Raw genomic sequence first — 12,000 nt, 5'->3', positions numbered from 1 at the left:
CACGGCACAGATTAAGCTGTTTTTTTTTTTTTTTTCTCCTTCCATCTTTGCTGAACCGTCCTTGGAGCAAGGAGGAGCTGACTGGGCTGAGTGTAACGCCCAGGTGAACAAAGCCCAGGGCGCCAGACCCTGCCGCTCGCAGTGTTACACTTGGAGCCTGCCTCATCGCTTCTCGACCACGCTATTGATCAGTCATATGTTTGCCTGTGTTATTAATAATGTATGCCTGGAAAAATCTATGTGCATTATCGTCTTTGATCTTGTCATGAATTTCAAAGCCAAAGATTCCATTTTCTTTCCCCCCCCCTTTTTTTTTTAGTTTTCAAAGAGGGAGAATGGCAATAATTTGAAAACTTTTCTCTCCTCTTTCTGGTGGACAGCTTCCTGCTGACCTCTCTGTCAATGTGGTGTGCATGTATGTGGTTGTGTGTGATGTGTATACATATGCAGATGTATACACCCATGTATATTCGCACTCACACACACACATGATTTAAGAAGAGAATTATAAAGCCAACGTTTGTTTCAGGCTTACTGTGTTCCAGGGCTGAGGACTATTTGAATACAGGACTGAATGTTATCTCCTAATTTAAAACCGAAATTAAAGATTTTAGACTGAGACACCATGAAAGGCTCTCTTTTCATTGTTCTTTTATTGTTTATTGACATCAAAAAGACTTTTTAGTTTAAACTGACTTTAATGTCTTTTGAATGGTCTTTTGTAAAGTGACTTTGAAAACTCAGGGATAATGTCTTCATTAAGTGGAGAAAAATCTTGGGGAAAAATATCACTGTAACTTGGCTTTCATTAGAGTAGAAAGAGATAAAGCTTTGCTTAATTGATGTCTGTTTTCCCTCTGTTCAGAATTATAAGGGAAAAGGGGGCTGGAATTAGTGCTGATAAAAGCTTGAAATAGGCATAGCACTGAAACTTGTTCCTTCCCTTTCTTTGAATTTAGAAGAATATGCTTCATATAACTCTATAAACAGTCTTAGAATAGTCTAGGCCCCTTGTCTTTCTGGTGTAAAATCACTTCAGACCCAGTGGAGTGACACCGGTCATCCTGGCTCTTTCTGCCTGGGCTTCATTTTCTTTTTTGTCTGTTTGTTTCCATCACTGATTTAGAAATTGAGGTGGGCAGGGCGGCGGAGTGGGGATATACTGGCCTGGTTTTCTATATCCTTAAAAATGTCTGTTCTCTCCCCGCTCCTTCCTAAGCCACAAGTCAGAACTCATGTCTTTCAGAAAGCCTCGCTGATTGTACCAGCTACCTTCCTCTTTTCTCCATATTATTAATGGCAAAGGAAAGAGCTGTACATCAGAGCACCACCCCTCCAAGGTCAAACCGAGTTTCTGGACGCGTCGTTTTGCTTCCACACGTTGCATGGGATGCAGTTCCTGGAGGAGCCTTCCCATGGCCGATTCTCGGCTCCTCTCAGGAGGGTTGCTGAGCCATTTCTTCTCTGTGCTCATCGTCACCCTGTGACCTGATGCTTGGATGGCACAGCATGGCAACGTGGAAAAGCACAGGGCTTGGGATCAAACAGGCTTGGGTACAAACCCTGTGTCTGCTGTGCACACCAGCACGTTGACCTAGGGTAGGTCACTGAACCTGTCTGAGTCTCAGTTTTCCTCTCTGTAAAATGGGGACAATAGCTTTTACCTTCAGGAGTTGTGGTGGATTGCCTGAGGTCGCGCGGCGTGCTGCTGTGATCCATGTTTTTATTTCCTCAGCCCGCACAGGCACCCCGTGCTGCGTGTAGGCAGTTGTGCTCTGGCTCTTTCGGTGTAAGCAGCTCACACTTGAAATGACTTCCCTTTTCACCTGTTCTTTCCCAACCAAAGCGTGTCCCAGGGTGCAGCTTCAAATGCCATGATGTCTTCCATCTAATAGTTCTGAATGACTGACCTCTCTTTATCATGGATAGATTGTATTTGAGCACGTGGGCAGTCCTGCTGGCCTTGCACTTTTTCGAGTACTCAGATGCCATGGAGTCACCGGCTTCAGAGGCAGATGTAAATACTGAGCATTTTCAGTAGCATGGAGTCACTGAGGGTTTGTTACGTAAACCCTCAGGGGTATTTATACCCTCTACTGAGGAGGGTAATCGAGCCTCCAAACCACCCACGGAGATCTCTGCCTGTAAAATATTTAAGGACTGGTAGTATAAAGCTATTTCCCTTCTGCAATTTGCTTCCCATCTAGGAGCAGGTGAACAAGGAAAGTAGGGCTCAGAGTAACTTATAAAATGCCAGACTCTGAAGCGCCAAAATGCATCTCCTCACAATAGCACCTGGAGAAGGGCCGAAGGCAAACGCGGAGTAAACAGAAAAGGGATCCGGGTTCTGAAATTGAGATGGCAGGGCTCCACAATGCCGCATGGTGATGGCGTTATAAATCACCCATTCAGTACTAAGCCAGACGTCCCTGGCAGCATACCACGGGGTGTGCAGAAGGCCTTCTTGATAACGAGGGCCCAGTTAAGGGATGTGAAAAACCGAACCTTAAAAGCATAGCACACTGCCAGGACAGCTCTAAGACCTCACACACAGTGGGGAAGAGTTTGTGGATCTAGCTCACACGCGACATCCAGGCCAGACCTCGGGACTGTTGCTTTCTCCCCATCCTGGCTTGCAGAAGTGTCGTCAGGCACACTCTTCCTGAGAAGATAACCTCCAAGACGAGTGAGCCCCAGAAGCCAGGGGGAGGTGATGCTGGGCGACCCCATGAGATGCTCCAGAACAAACCAATGTGTGTACCCTGGGACTAGAGCCCAAAAAGGTGGATGAAGTTCTCCAAGATTCTCAGATACATCTCAGTTTGAGATTGTTGTATTGTAAAGGTAACAGCAGCTGCTGTAAAACGTAAGCCCATGTGGGTCCAGTGATTCAATCAGAGTCGTGTATTTCCTGGGTATATAAGGTCCAAAGTGGCTATTGGGATTAGCAGACAGCTTTCTTCCAAGTGATTTCTTGGGGACCCAGGCTCTGTCCATGCCACGGTTCAGTCATCTTCCACACCTGGCTTCCAAGGCCACCTTGGTTGTCTGCAATGAGCTGGAAAGAGGCAAGACCACGGGGCTCCATGCATGTTGGCCTGGGAGTGGCGCCCATCTGTGGAAGGCAACCGTCCAGGAAACGCAGCCCAGCTCTGTGCTGGGGCAGAGAGGGACCAGCCGCACGCCTCTGCCCCTGTTGTCTGCTGTAAATCACTCTGGATTCTCAGTTTCTATTTATGTGCCAACGCTCTTCATGTCTGACCCTGGAGAGAGCCAGAGATAACTAGCCGTGCTCCCTGCCCCCACAGTCTCAGTCTCTTGGGGAAGCGTGACTCCATTCTTACCGTCTGGTGTGCCGAGTGTCTGCCTTTACTCTGCAGATGGAGAGGGTGATGGTTCGCTCACCTCCACGGCTTCTTTAGCAGCTGAGCATGGCCACCTGACTGTTCCGGCTGAAAGTCAAAGCAAAAGTCTGCAGCAGGCCTTCCCAGGGATGTTTTGCTTTCAGAGGAAAGGGCAAGGCGTTGCTGGTGTTTCCCCCGCTCCTCCTGCTGATCCCGAAGGAAGATGTGATGCCAGCATCCGTCTTGTCATCATGAAGCAACAAACAAGGCTCAAGAGTCAAACGAATGGCAGAGACAACGGCCCCCTCATTGTGGGAGCAGAGTTAGCAGCTGCCTGACAGGCGAGTGTCTTCATCCAAGATCTGCTTTTCCTTTTCTTTCCCATTGATGAGCCACCAATAAACATATGGATGCAAATATGATATGTAGGTTTTAGAGAGTTTTAGGATCATCATTCGGGGCAAGAATGCAGTGGTCATCCTTCACCCCATTTATCTCTTTGAAAATGATAATTATCTTTTACTTAGTATGAGGACCACTGCAGTGCAGTGTTTCTAGAAAGTTACCAGTTTTAATGCAGGGAGGCTGTCTTCGCCATCCGGGTATGTCTCGCCAGCACATTTCTGTTGCGGTGGCGTGGGTGGGGTATGGTGACCCCAGAACTCGGCGTTGTGCCTGAACATCCAGCTCTTCCTGTACTGTTGGCCCTGTGACTTTGTCCTCAGACCAAGAGACATTATGGTCATTGCCTCATGGTTTTAAAAATCTTTATTTGGGCCACATTGGTTAGAAGATAAATATATACAAATAATTAGTACCTCAAAGTCATTTGATCTGAATTAGGCTGTGGTGTTGGAGAAGACTCTTGAGAGTCCCTTGAACTGCAAGGAGATCCAACCAGTCCATTCAGAAGGAGATCAGCCCTGGGATTTCTTTGGAGGGAATGATGCTGAAGCTGAAACTCCAGTACTTTGGCCACCTCATGCAAAGAGTTGACTCATTGGAAAAGACTCTGATGCTGGGAGGGATTGGGGGCAGGAGGAGAAGGGGATGACAGAGGATGAGATGGCTGAATGGCATCACTGACTCGATAGATGTGAGTCTGAGTGAACTCCGGGAGGCCTGGCGTGCTATGATTCATGGGGTCGCAAAGAGTCAGACACGACTGAGCGACTGAACTGAACTGAGGCTATAGTTTCAGTCATTCTTAAACAAAATAATTATAATAATATTAATAATAAGGATTTTTTCATGCCAAGGAATAGTGTCAGTATCATCCTGAGGTAGGTGTATGACTTATTAAGTGAATTTTAAAAGGTTTTTAATGTATTAGTTTCCAATTTTTTTTTCCCTTTTCACCAAACCTACCCGAGATAATTGTTACTAGCTTCTGATTCTACATATTCTTGGAACACTGCAGATATGATTCTTTAGAAACAGAACAGTGTATACGTTTCACTTTATTCAGTCAAGTCATTCCTTTGATTATTCTGATTAGTTACTGGGATGACAGTATGCAGAATGCTTACAGTGGTCAAAAGTTGGTGAAAAATAAAAGTCAAATGAGGGAAAAACAACACTGTAAATGTCAGTCTCTGTATATATTTCATATTAAAACCCCAGCCAGGTAGAAGCCCAAATGCAAAGACTGGGCTGTATACTGTGTTCATAACCTGCTCCATTAAACAATGGAGTTCCGAAGCAGGACCAGAGGGAATGTGGTCAGCCTCACTTCTCATGAGCCAAGGTCGTCATGTTTCCACTGCTGAATATTTCAAAACTCTTAGTTCTGGAAGCCTGTGTTCATTTTTAAATAGTAGAGAACATTGAGGCCTTTATAATTACTTCTTAAGGAGGGAATTCAGAAAGTTTAGAATTTAAATTTCAGTACACAGAAACTAAATTCTCTTGCTTTTCTGTAAAGTGCCCACAGTTTAGAATGTATGCCATCAAGTTTTGCTTCCTGGAAGCAAACCACACCATTGTATTACCAGATAGAGTAGCTGTCAAATGAACCCCCGTCAAGATGGGATTACTGGTCTACCTCTTTGCCAGCTGGTCTTGTTTACCACAGGAGACCAGAACTGTGTTCCTTGGGCTGAATCTGATTTTTGTGCATCCTGTTTTCACATTTTTAAATATCTGGAAAGATAAAAAAAAAAAACACACAATGAAGTGTCTCATAACACATGAAAACTATATTGAGATGTGTGTTTGTCATTAAATAAAGTTTTAATGAAAAGACCGGCTTTCTCATCCATGTGTGTATTGTCTGTGGCTGCTATAGCATGACCATGGCAGAGTGGAGTAGTTTTAACTGATAAGATGTGGTTTGTGAAGCTGAAAATATTTACTGACTGCTCCTTTGTAGATGTTTGCTAATACTTTTTAAAAATTTATGTACATATGGCTGTGCTGGGTCTTTGGTGCTACGCACGGGCATTCTCTAATTGTGGAGTCAGGGATTTTCACTGTAGTAGCTTCCCTTGTTGCAGAGCCTAGGCTCAGGGTGTGTGGGCTTCAGTAATTCTGGCACATGGGCCTAACTGCTGCTCAGCACGTGGGATCTTCCCAGACCAAGGATCCGACCTGTGTCCCCTGTATCGGCAGGTGGACACTGGACCAGCAGAGAAGTCCTGTTGGTCTTGTTTCAGGAGATGCCCTTGCCTGTGAGCAGAGGCAGTGGAGCGGGATTGTTGCCCTCTTCTCCCGGTGAAATGAGCAAAGAGCAGACTTGCCTCCATGCCGATACGGATCCCATACCTGCTTTTAGGAATTCTTTCTCTTCACCCAGTCCTGACTCTGACCTTCCCTGTCAACCCCACTCTTTATTCCCAGGTCCTTGCAAATAACCAGGAAGGTGTTCGCTAAGGACCTTTGCAGCCAACCAAAAGAGTCACCTCTAGGTTTATCGAGCCATCGTGGGGCGTAGTAGGCCACGTCCTTGTCACACGCACGCTGCCAGTGCTCAGTTACAGTGTAATTTAGGGATGATGAGGGGAAAGTGGTCTCTCTTTATCTGTTAATTCCTTGGAGGAAGTTCTGTTCGGAATGAATAGTCTTGAAATGTGTAATAAAGTTACCTATCAAGACCACTTTTACAGAGAGATTTAAATGTGATAATAAGAATAAAAGAAAATGAAGTGACATTGAGGGCGTCTTCTCTTATAACAGCTCTTGGTCTTGACTGTTAAGCACACTGTAAAATGACTTTCATGCATTTATGGATTGAAATGGTTCTGCTGAAGTTTTAAGTGTTAACATTGTTCAAACTTCCATTGCTGCCACCTCGCACCTTGTTACGAAAGGGCTTCATGTTTGACATTTTGATCGTGCTAGCCCGGGACACGGGACACTTCACGCTGAAGCTCTCCTGTGTGACAGAGGGTTCTAGTTATTTTGACGTCAGTGCCTCTCCGTAGGAAGCCAGCTGATATGTTTGCACGTCTGTAAACTCATTGTCACAGAAAGTGTGTTCCGGAGAAGGAGAATGCTTAAGTATTTTAATTGCCTGATTGGTGCAGGTGGAAAATGAAGTCTTTTTTTTTCCAATCTCATTGCTTCCTTTGCAGATTTTCTTGTTTTCTTTTTCGACTACAGTCCATAGCCACACCTCATTTTTTTTTTTTACAATAACTTTATTGAGATAAAAGTCACAGACCTTTCAGTCCACTCATTTAAAGCACACAGCCTAATGACCATGCACAGGATTGTACACCTGTCATCACAATACATTTCAGGACATATTGTTACACCAAGAAGAAAGCCTAAATGCTTCCAGCCACTGCCTCCCAACCTTGGGCACGCACTGGCCCAGGCAGCCACTAATCTACTTTCTGTGTCCACCTGTTGGCCTCTCCTGGACATTTCATATGAACGGGATCCAACAGCACGTGGTCCTCTGTGACTGGCTTCTTTCAAGGAGCGCCAGTTTCACGGTACAGCCTCCTGCTCATTGTGTCTTTCTTAAAAGATTTCAAAGATAGGATACTTGTGTGTACAGACATACATTTGAGCATGGTTGGCTCTCCTGGATTTGTCTTTGTAGTCACTGTCGTGAGTGGCAGTGCTGTGTCCTAGGGGACACACACACACACACGCACACACACCCGTACTCATACCCATAAAGCAAATGCTGGTTCCTCTGACCTTAAAACCTTCTTCAGCTCATCTGTAGGCATATCTGAAGAAAGGCCAGCCTGGGATAGGCTTATATCCAGGATCCTGCATTAGAAAGTGTGGTGTGAATGTCCCCAGTGTCTCAGACGATTTGGAAGGCGCCTCTCCATCGTATTCTCCCTCCTGTCCTTGTCCTCTCTGCTCTGTACAGTGAGAGCAGGGCTGTCCTTGGTTACCGGGCCCGACTGTCTCAGCATCTTCTGGAAGTATTACCTTTGCAGGGAATAGGACCTTTGGGTAGATGGGTAAATGTGGGTTCATCAGTAATTTTGCTTATTTCTTCCCAGAGTTTTGCAGAAGCAGAGAAGGGTGCAGCTTTGTTATTAATGAGGCCTTTGTAATGCTTAGGCTCACTCGGGAAAGATAACCTGAGGCCCTATTTCCATCCTGACGAACTCCAAGTACTGACCATACCTTTTTAGAAACAAGAACTTTTGAAACAAAAGGCAGAACGGTTCCTTATTATACACGTGGAGGAGTTCAGAGGTAGACCTCCCTCGGTCCTTTCCTTCTTTCTCCCTTCCCACCACTGCACACCCCGTGAGAATCATTTTCCAGTTTGCCAAGAATGGTCCATGGAAACCTGTTCAGCATTGCCAAAGCCAGACAGATTTTGGCTGGGCGCTCATTGGATAGAATTGAAGCTTTGGCTTTCATTTTCATTTCAAGACCTGTCCCCCATTATCATGGAGGATGGAAGGTCTGCTTAAGTTAGAGCTAGCTAATTGCTTCCTTCTTGAAGTTCTAAATGAGTTTTAAAGTGAAATGCATATCTCCTTGTGCTAAGGAGCCAATACACAATAGGCAATTGAGATAGCAAAGACTAATTTAGAAAAGGTTGTTCTGTTCTTTTCTCTCTTTTTTCCTTGCCCCCTTCCCTCCTTCCTTCCCTTCCTTCTCTTTTCTCCCTTCCTCTTTCAGCTCTGCCTTTTGTCCTTCTCCTCCTTTCATTTAACCCTTACAGATACAGTGGGGTTGTGCCTGTGGGCTTTTTGCTCATAATTAAATAAATTATTTATACATTTAACACAATCTTGAATTACTAGGTGATCATCTCAGGCACTCAGAAGGATGAGAGCCCTTGAAAGCAATATCCAAGCATAGATATTCCATAGCACGTCTTACAATCTAAATATTGCTTTTAGTGTAATCGAAGCAGCAAGAGTAGTCACAGCAGTTGATGGACTATTTTTCAAATTGATTTCAAAAATGTATTTAAGGGGATGATCTTCTAGTCTAGATTACCTATTGATTTTTAATATGAAAAGCTCATTATGTAAGCAGTAACTGCATATAAAAACCTAGCAAACCTTTGCATAAATCCTTTAATTGAATTTCCAGAGCCTGTGGTTCTACTTTTTTTTTTAATTAAATCTATTTCTTTTTTTAAGTGTTACTGTGTAATTTGCATGCTGTGAAGAGGCCCTGTCCCAGATAAAGTGCCATTGATCCTTATTAAACCTCACCTCTGGGCTTGCTTAAAACTAACTGGAAAAATTAAAGTGTTCATGCCGCAATGCACTTATAGCTTGTGTGATAGGATTATGGAAAAAATAATAAAACTAATTTCCAGGAGAGAATTTATAATGTGAGATTTTATTTTTTTCAATTTGATAATTAATAGTGAAATCATATCATATATATAAATCATATTGTAGCCTATAAACGGAAATGGCAATTAGGAAAGATAATATATACTTGATGTAAAACCATCATGTTACGTGAGGATAATCTCTTGGTACTTTAATTTTTTAATTGTAGAAGGAATGGATTATGAATTCAAGTCAAACACATTAAAAATGGTGGGTTTCCTTTGAAAACTCTGATTCTTTTACTATGCACTATATTAGTAGGTGTTTAATTTTAATGTGAGGAAGTATAAAAGATACAGAGAAAGATATTCTGGTTATGTTCATGCTTAAATGTATGTATCAGAATTACCAGGGGAAAGAAAAATATAAAAGCTGCAATAGGTTTTTCTATTTTTTAATACCCAACATTTGTTATTTTAAAAGCAATAAAATCCCCTAAAGAAATATTCATAATCAATAAGAACACAAAATATGGAATATATTAACTGAGTTATAAAAATGTTCGTAGTACAGCACAAAATGAAAAACACAGCAAGTTATGTACGGTTTAAAATGTAATCAATTTTGAGGTTGTATACAAGGATATAAATGATAAACACAAGTAGTAGCATTTTTAGTAAAGGCTGTTACAAAATACTGTATTTATGGCCTATTCCATTCTTTTTATAGCTCATTAATGTGGAAAACAAACACAGTGTATCCATCTTCTCAGACAGCTTAAAATTCCCTTAAATGATATTTTTAAATGGAAATACTGAGCTCATTTGATCCGTTTCTTCTATGAGGACGTGTTAGTTTGAACAGCCTGGTGTACCCAGGATCCTTTTTGGGACTCTGAAATAGGAAAGATGTTGATCATGTTGCATCGCCTGCCATCCACGGAAGGGGGCCACGTCTACCACTGTTACAGTGGTTGGGCAGCGTCCCCCTCCTCTGGAAGGGCTGTGTACCTGCCCCCACACACACACCCACACCCTCCCCTCCCAGGAAGGACCTTCACACCCTGGGATGCTGCCTTCATTCTTCGGGCCACGAGGGGGCTGTTGAGTTACTGGTCCACGGCACTAGCTGGCGGGGGAGAGTTGTAAGGCTGGTTCCAGAGGTGTTGGGCTTCCTGTGGTACTTATGAATATGCATAGAGTGCATACTCAGCAATCTAGCAGTTCAAACTAGACAGCTGGTTGTGCTGGTAGGCTGTTTTTGTTTTTTTTTCTCCTCCCCCTCTCTCCTTCCCTTGGCCAAGCGCTTTCTGGGTAAGCTGAATCTGTAATGTAATTTCATTAGCTTATTTCCAGTATTTCATTTGGTTTTGATGTTTCCGTCCTGGCCTCTGTTTTTCCTCCCATTTTTGTAATCTGTAGAAGTCACTGGTCTGTTAGGATCAATGGAGCATCTTTTCATGGCTGCAGGAGTCACAAACTTGGATATCCAGCCTCCTTACAACATAAGTAGGGTTTAGTGATGCTCTGTTTATTTTCCATATGGAGAGTTTGTAAAAGAAAGGAAAAAGTGTCTCGGTAAGAAGGGCAGAGCTTTGGAATTGTTTCCCTTCTCTCTGGACTAACATACAGTCCAGCACCGTAGAACTCCATCTGTAGGTCCATCCACCCACCCACCCAGGACCTACTGAGTATCTCCTATGGGTCAGGCATTGCTTCGGACATTATGGATATGAATTTGAATTTGGATCAGTCATTCCCGTCAAGATCTCACTACTTAGTGGGGAAGTGAAAGACATTTTCCAATGACTTTAACCTAACTCAGCATTGAGTTATACAGACCTAACTCAGTCTTGGGTTTATTTAACTACGGGTTATAAAATTCATCATGATGTTGAATTTGTTCTTTCTTTTTTTTTTTTACTTATGACTAGTTTATTTGGAATTTTTATAAAACTTGTACTGTTGGTGGTAAATGCCATGCTACTAAATACTGTGAAGAGTATGGTTTTAGAATTATGTCTCTTTGTGGCATCTTCATGTAAAAGAAGATACTTTATATAGTAAGAACAGACATAAGATACATCCCAGTCTCCAGAATAGATTGGCAATGGTCTGGTGGCCCCAAAGAATTATGTGGCCGTTGGGAGAGCTGACACAGAAGTCCATTTGTAGAGTGTGATCAGTCCTTCGCATGGTGAGGGCAGGGCCAGGGCAGCAAATAAAGCGACATAAATATCTGGCCCCGGAGCTTGGGCAGTGGCCAGAGGCAGGATTTAGAGTTCCCAGAGCCAAGACTCAAGACCCCACGGCAGGGGTAAAAGCCAGGCCAACTATCAGCAGACCACCCCGCATGCATAGAGGGCTCCAGTAATGCTGATGCAGTGGTACCCCGATCGCTGCCCCTTCCTGCAGACAGTAGAGCCAACAGCAGACAAGAGCGAGCATCTGAGAGACGAGAACCCGGGCAAAGGGGCATGGTTCTCTTGGCTTCAGAGCCCAGAACCCATGAGGGTTCATGGCCTCGCCTGAGCTCATAGAAGCAGTGTTATCTTCTTTGAGGCAAAGTGATGGATTACAGAATCGAGCTCCATCTTGTAGAGGACAGTTGATTGGCAGAGAACCAGTTTACTTTCTGGAACACCTTGTCCAGAATGGTAGCCACTGAGGGCCTGAGAGTTAAATGTTTAGAAGAGAGTAAAACATTTAAAAGACGCTTACTCCTTGGAAGAAAAGTTATGAGCAACCTAGACAGCATATTAAAAAGCCTTGCCAACAGAGGTCCATCTAGTCAAGGCTGTGGTTTTTCCAGTACTCATGTATGGATGTGAGAGTTGAACCATAAAGAAAGCTGAGTGCTGAAGAATTGATACTTTTGAACTGTGGTGTTGGAGAAGACTCTTGAGAGTCCCTTGGACTGCAAGGAGATTCAACCAGTCCATCCTA

At 43.6% G+C, this 12,000-nt stretch overlaps 1 protein-coding gene across 3 annotated transcripts in view; it reads left to right on the top strand.

Moving 5' to 3' along the window:
• Positions 1-12,000, top strand: part of WWOX (WW domain containing oxidoreductase) — a 907,225-nt gene that overhangs the window by 290,594 nt on the left and 604,631 nt on the right. The window contains exon 9 of one of the 3 annotated variants that reach the window (XM_070388664.1): positions 68-645. The exons of the other annotated variants lie outside the window; for them this stretch is intronic. Coding sequence (XP_070244765.1) covers positions 68-319 — 252 coding nt within the window. The 3' untranslated portion in view covers positions 320-645. Of the gene's footprint in view, positions 1-67; positions 646-12,000 lie in introns of those variants that run through there. 3 annotated transcript variants of the gene reach the window in all.

This window comes from Bos mutus, chromosome 18 (assembly GCF_027580195.1).
Source record: "Bos mutus isolate GX-2022 chromosome 18, NWIPB_WYAK_1.1, whole genome shotgun sequence".
NCBI lineage: Eukaryota > Metazoa > Chordata > Mammalia > Artiodactyla > Bovidae > Bos > Bos mutus.
The sequence above is the reverse complement of the archived record's forward strand: the minus strand, read 5'-3'. Positions and strand labels throughout refer to the sequence as shown.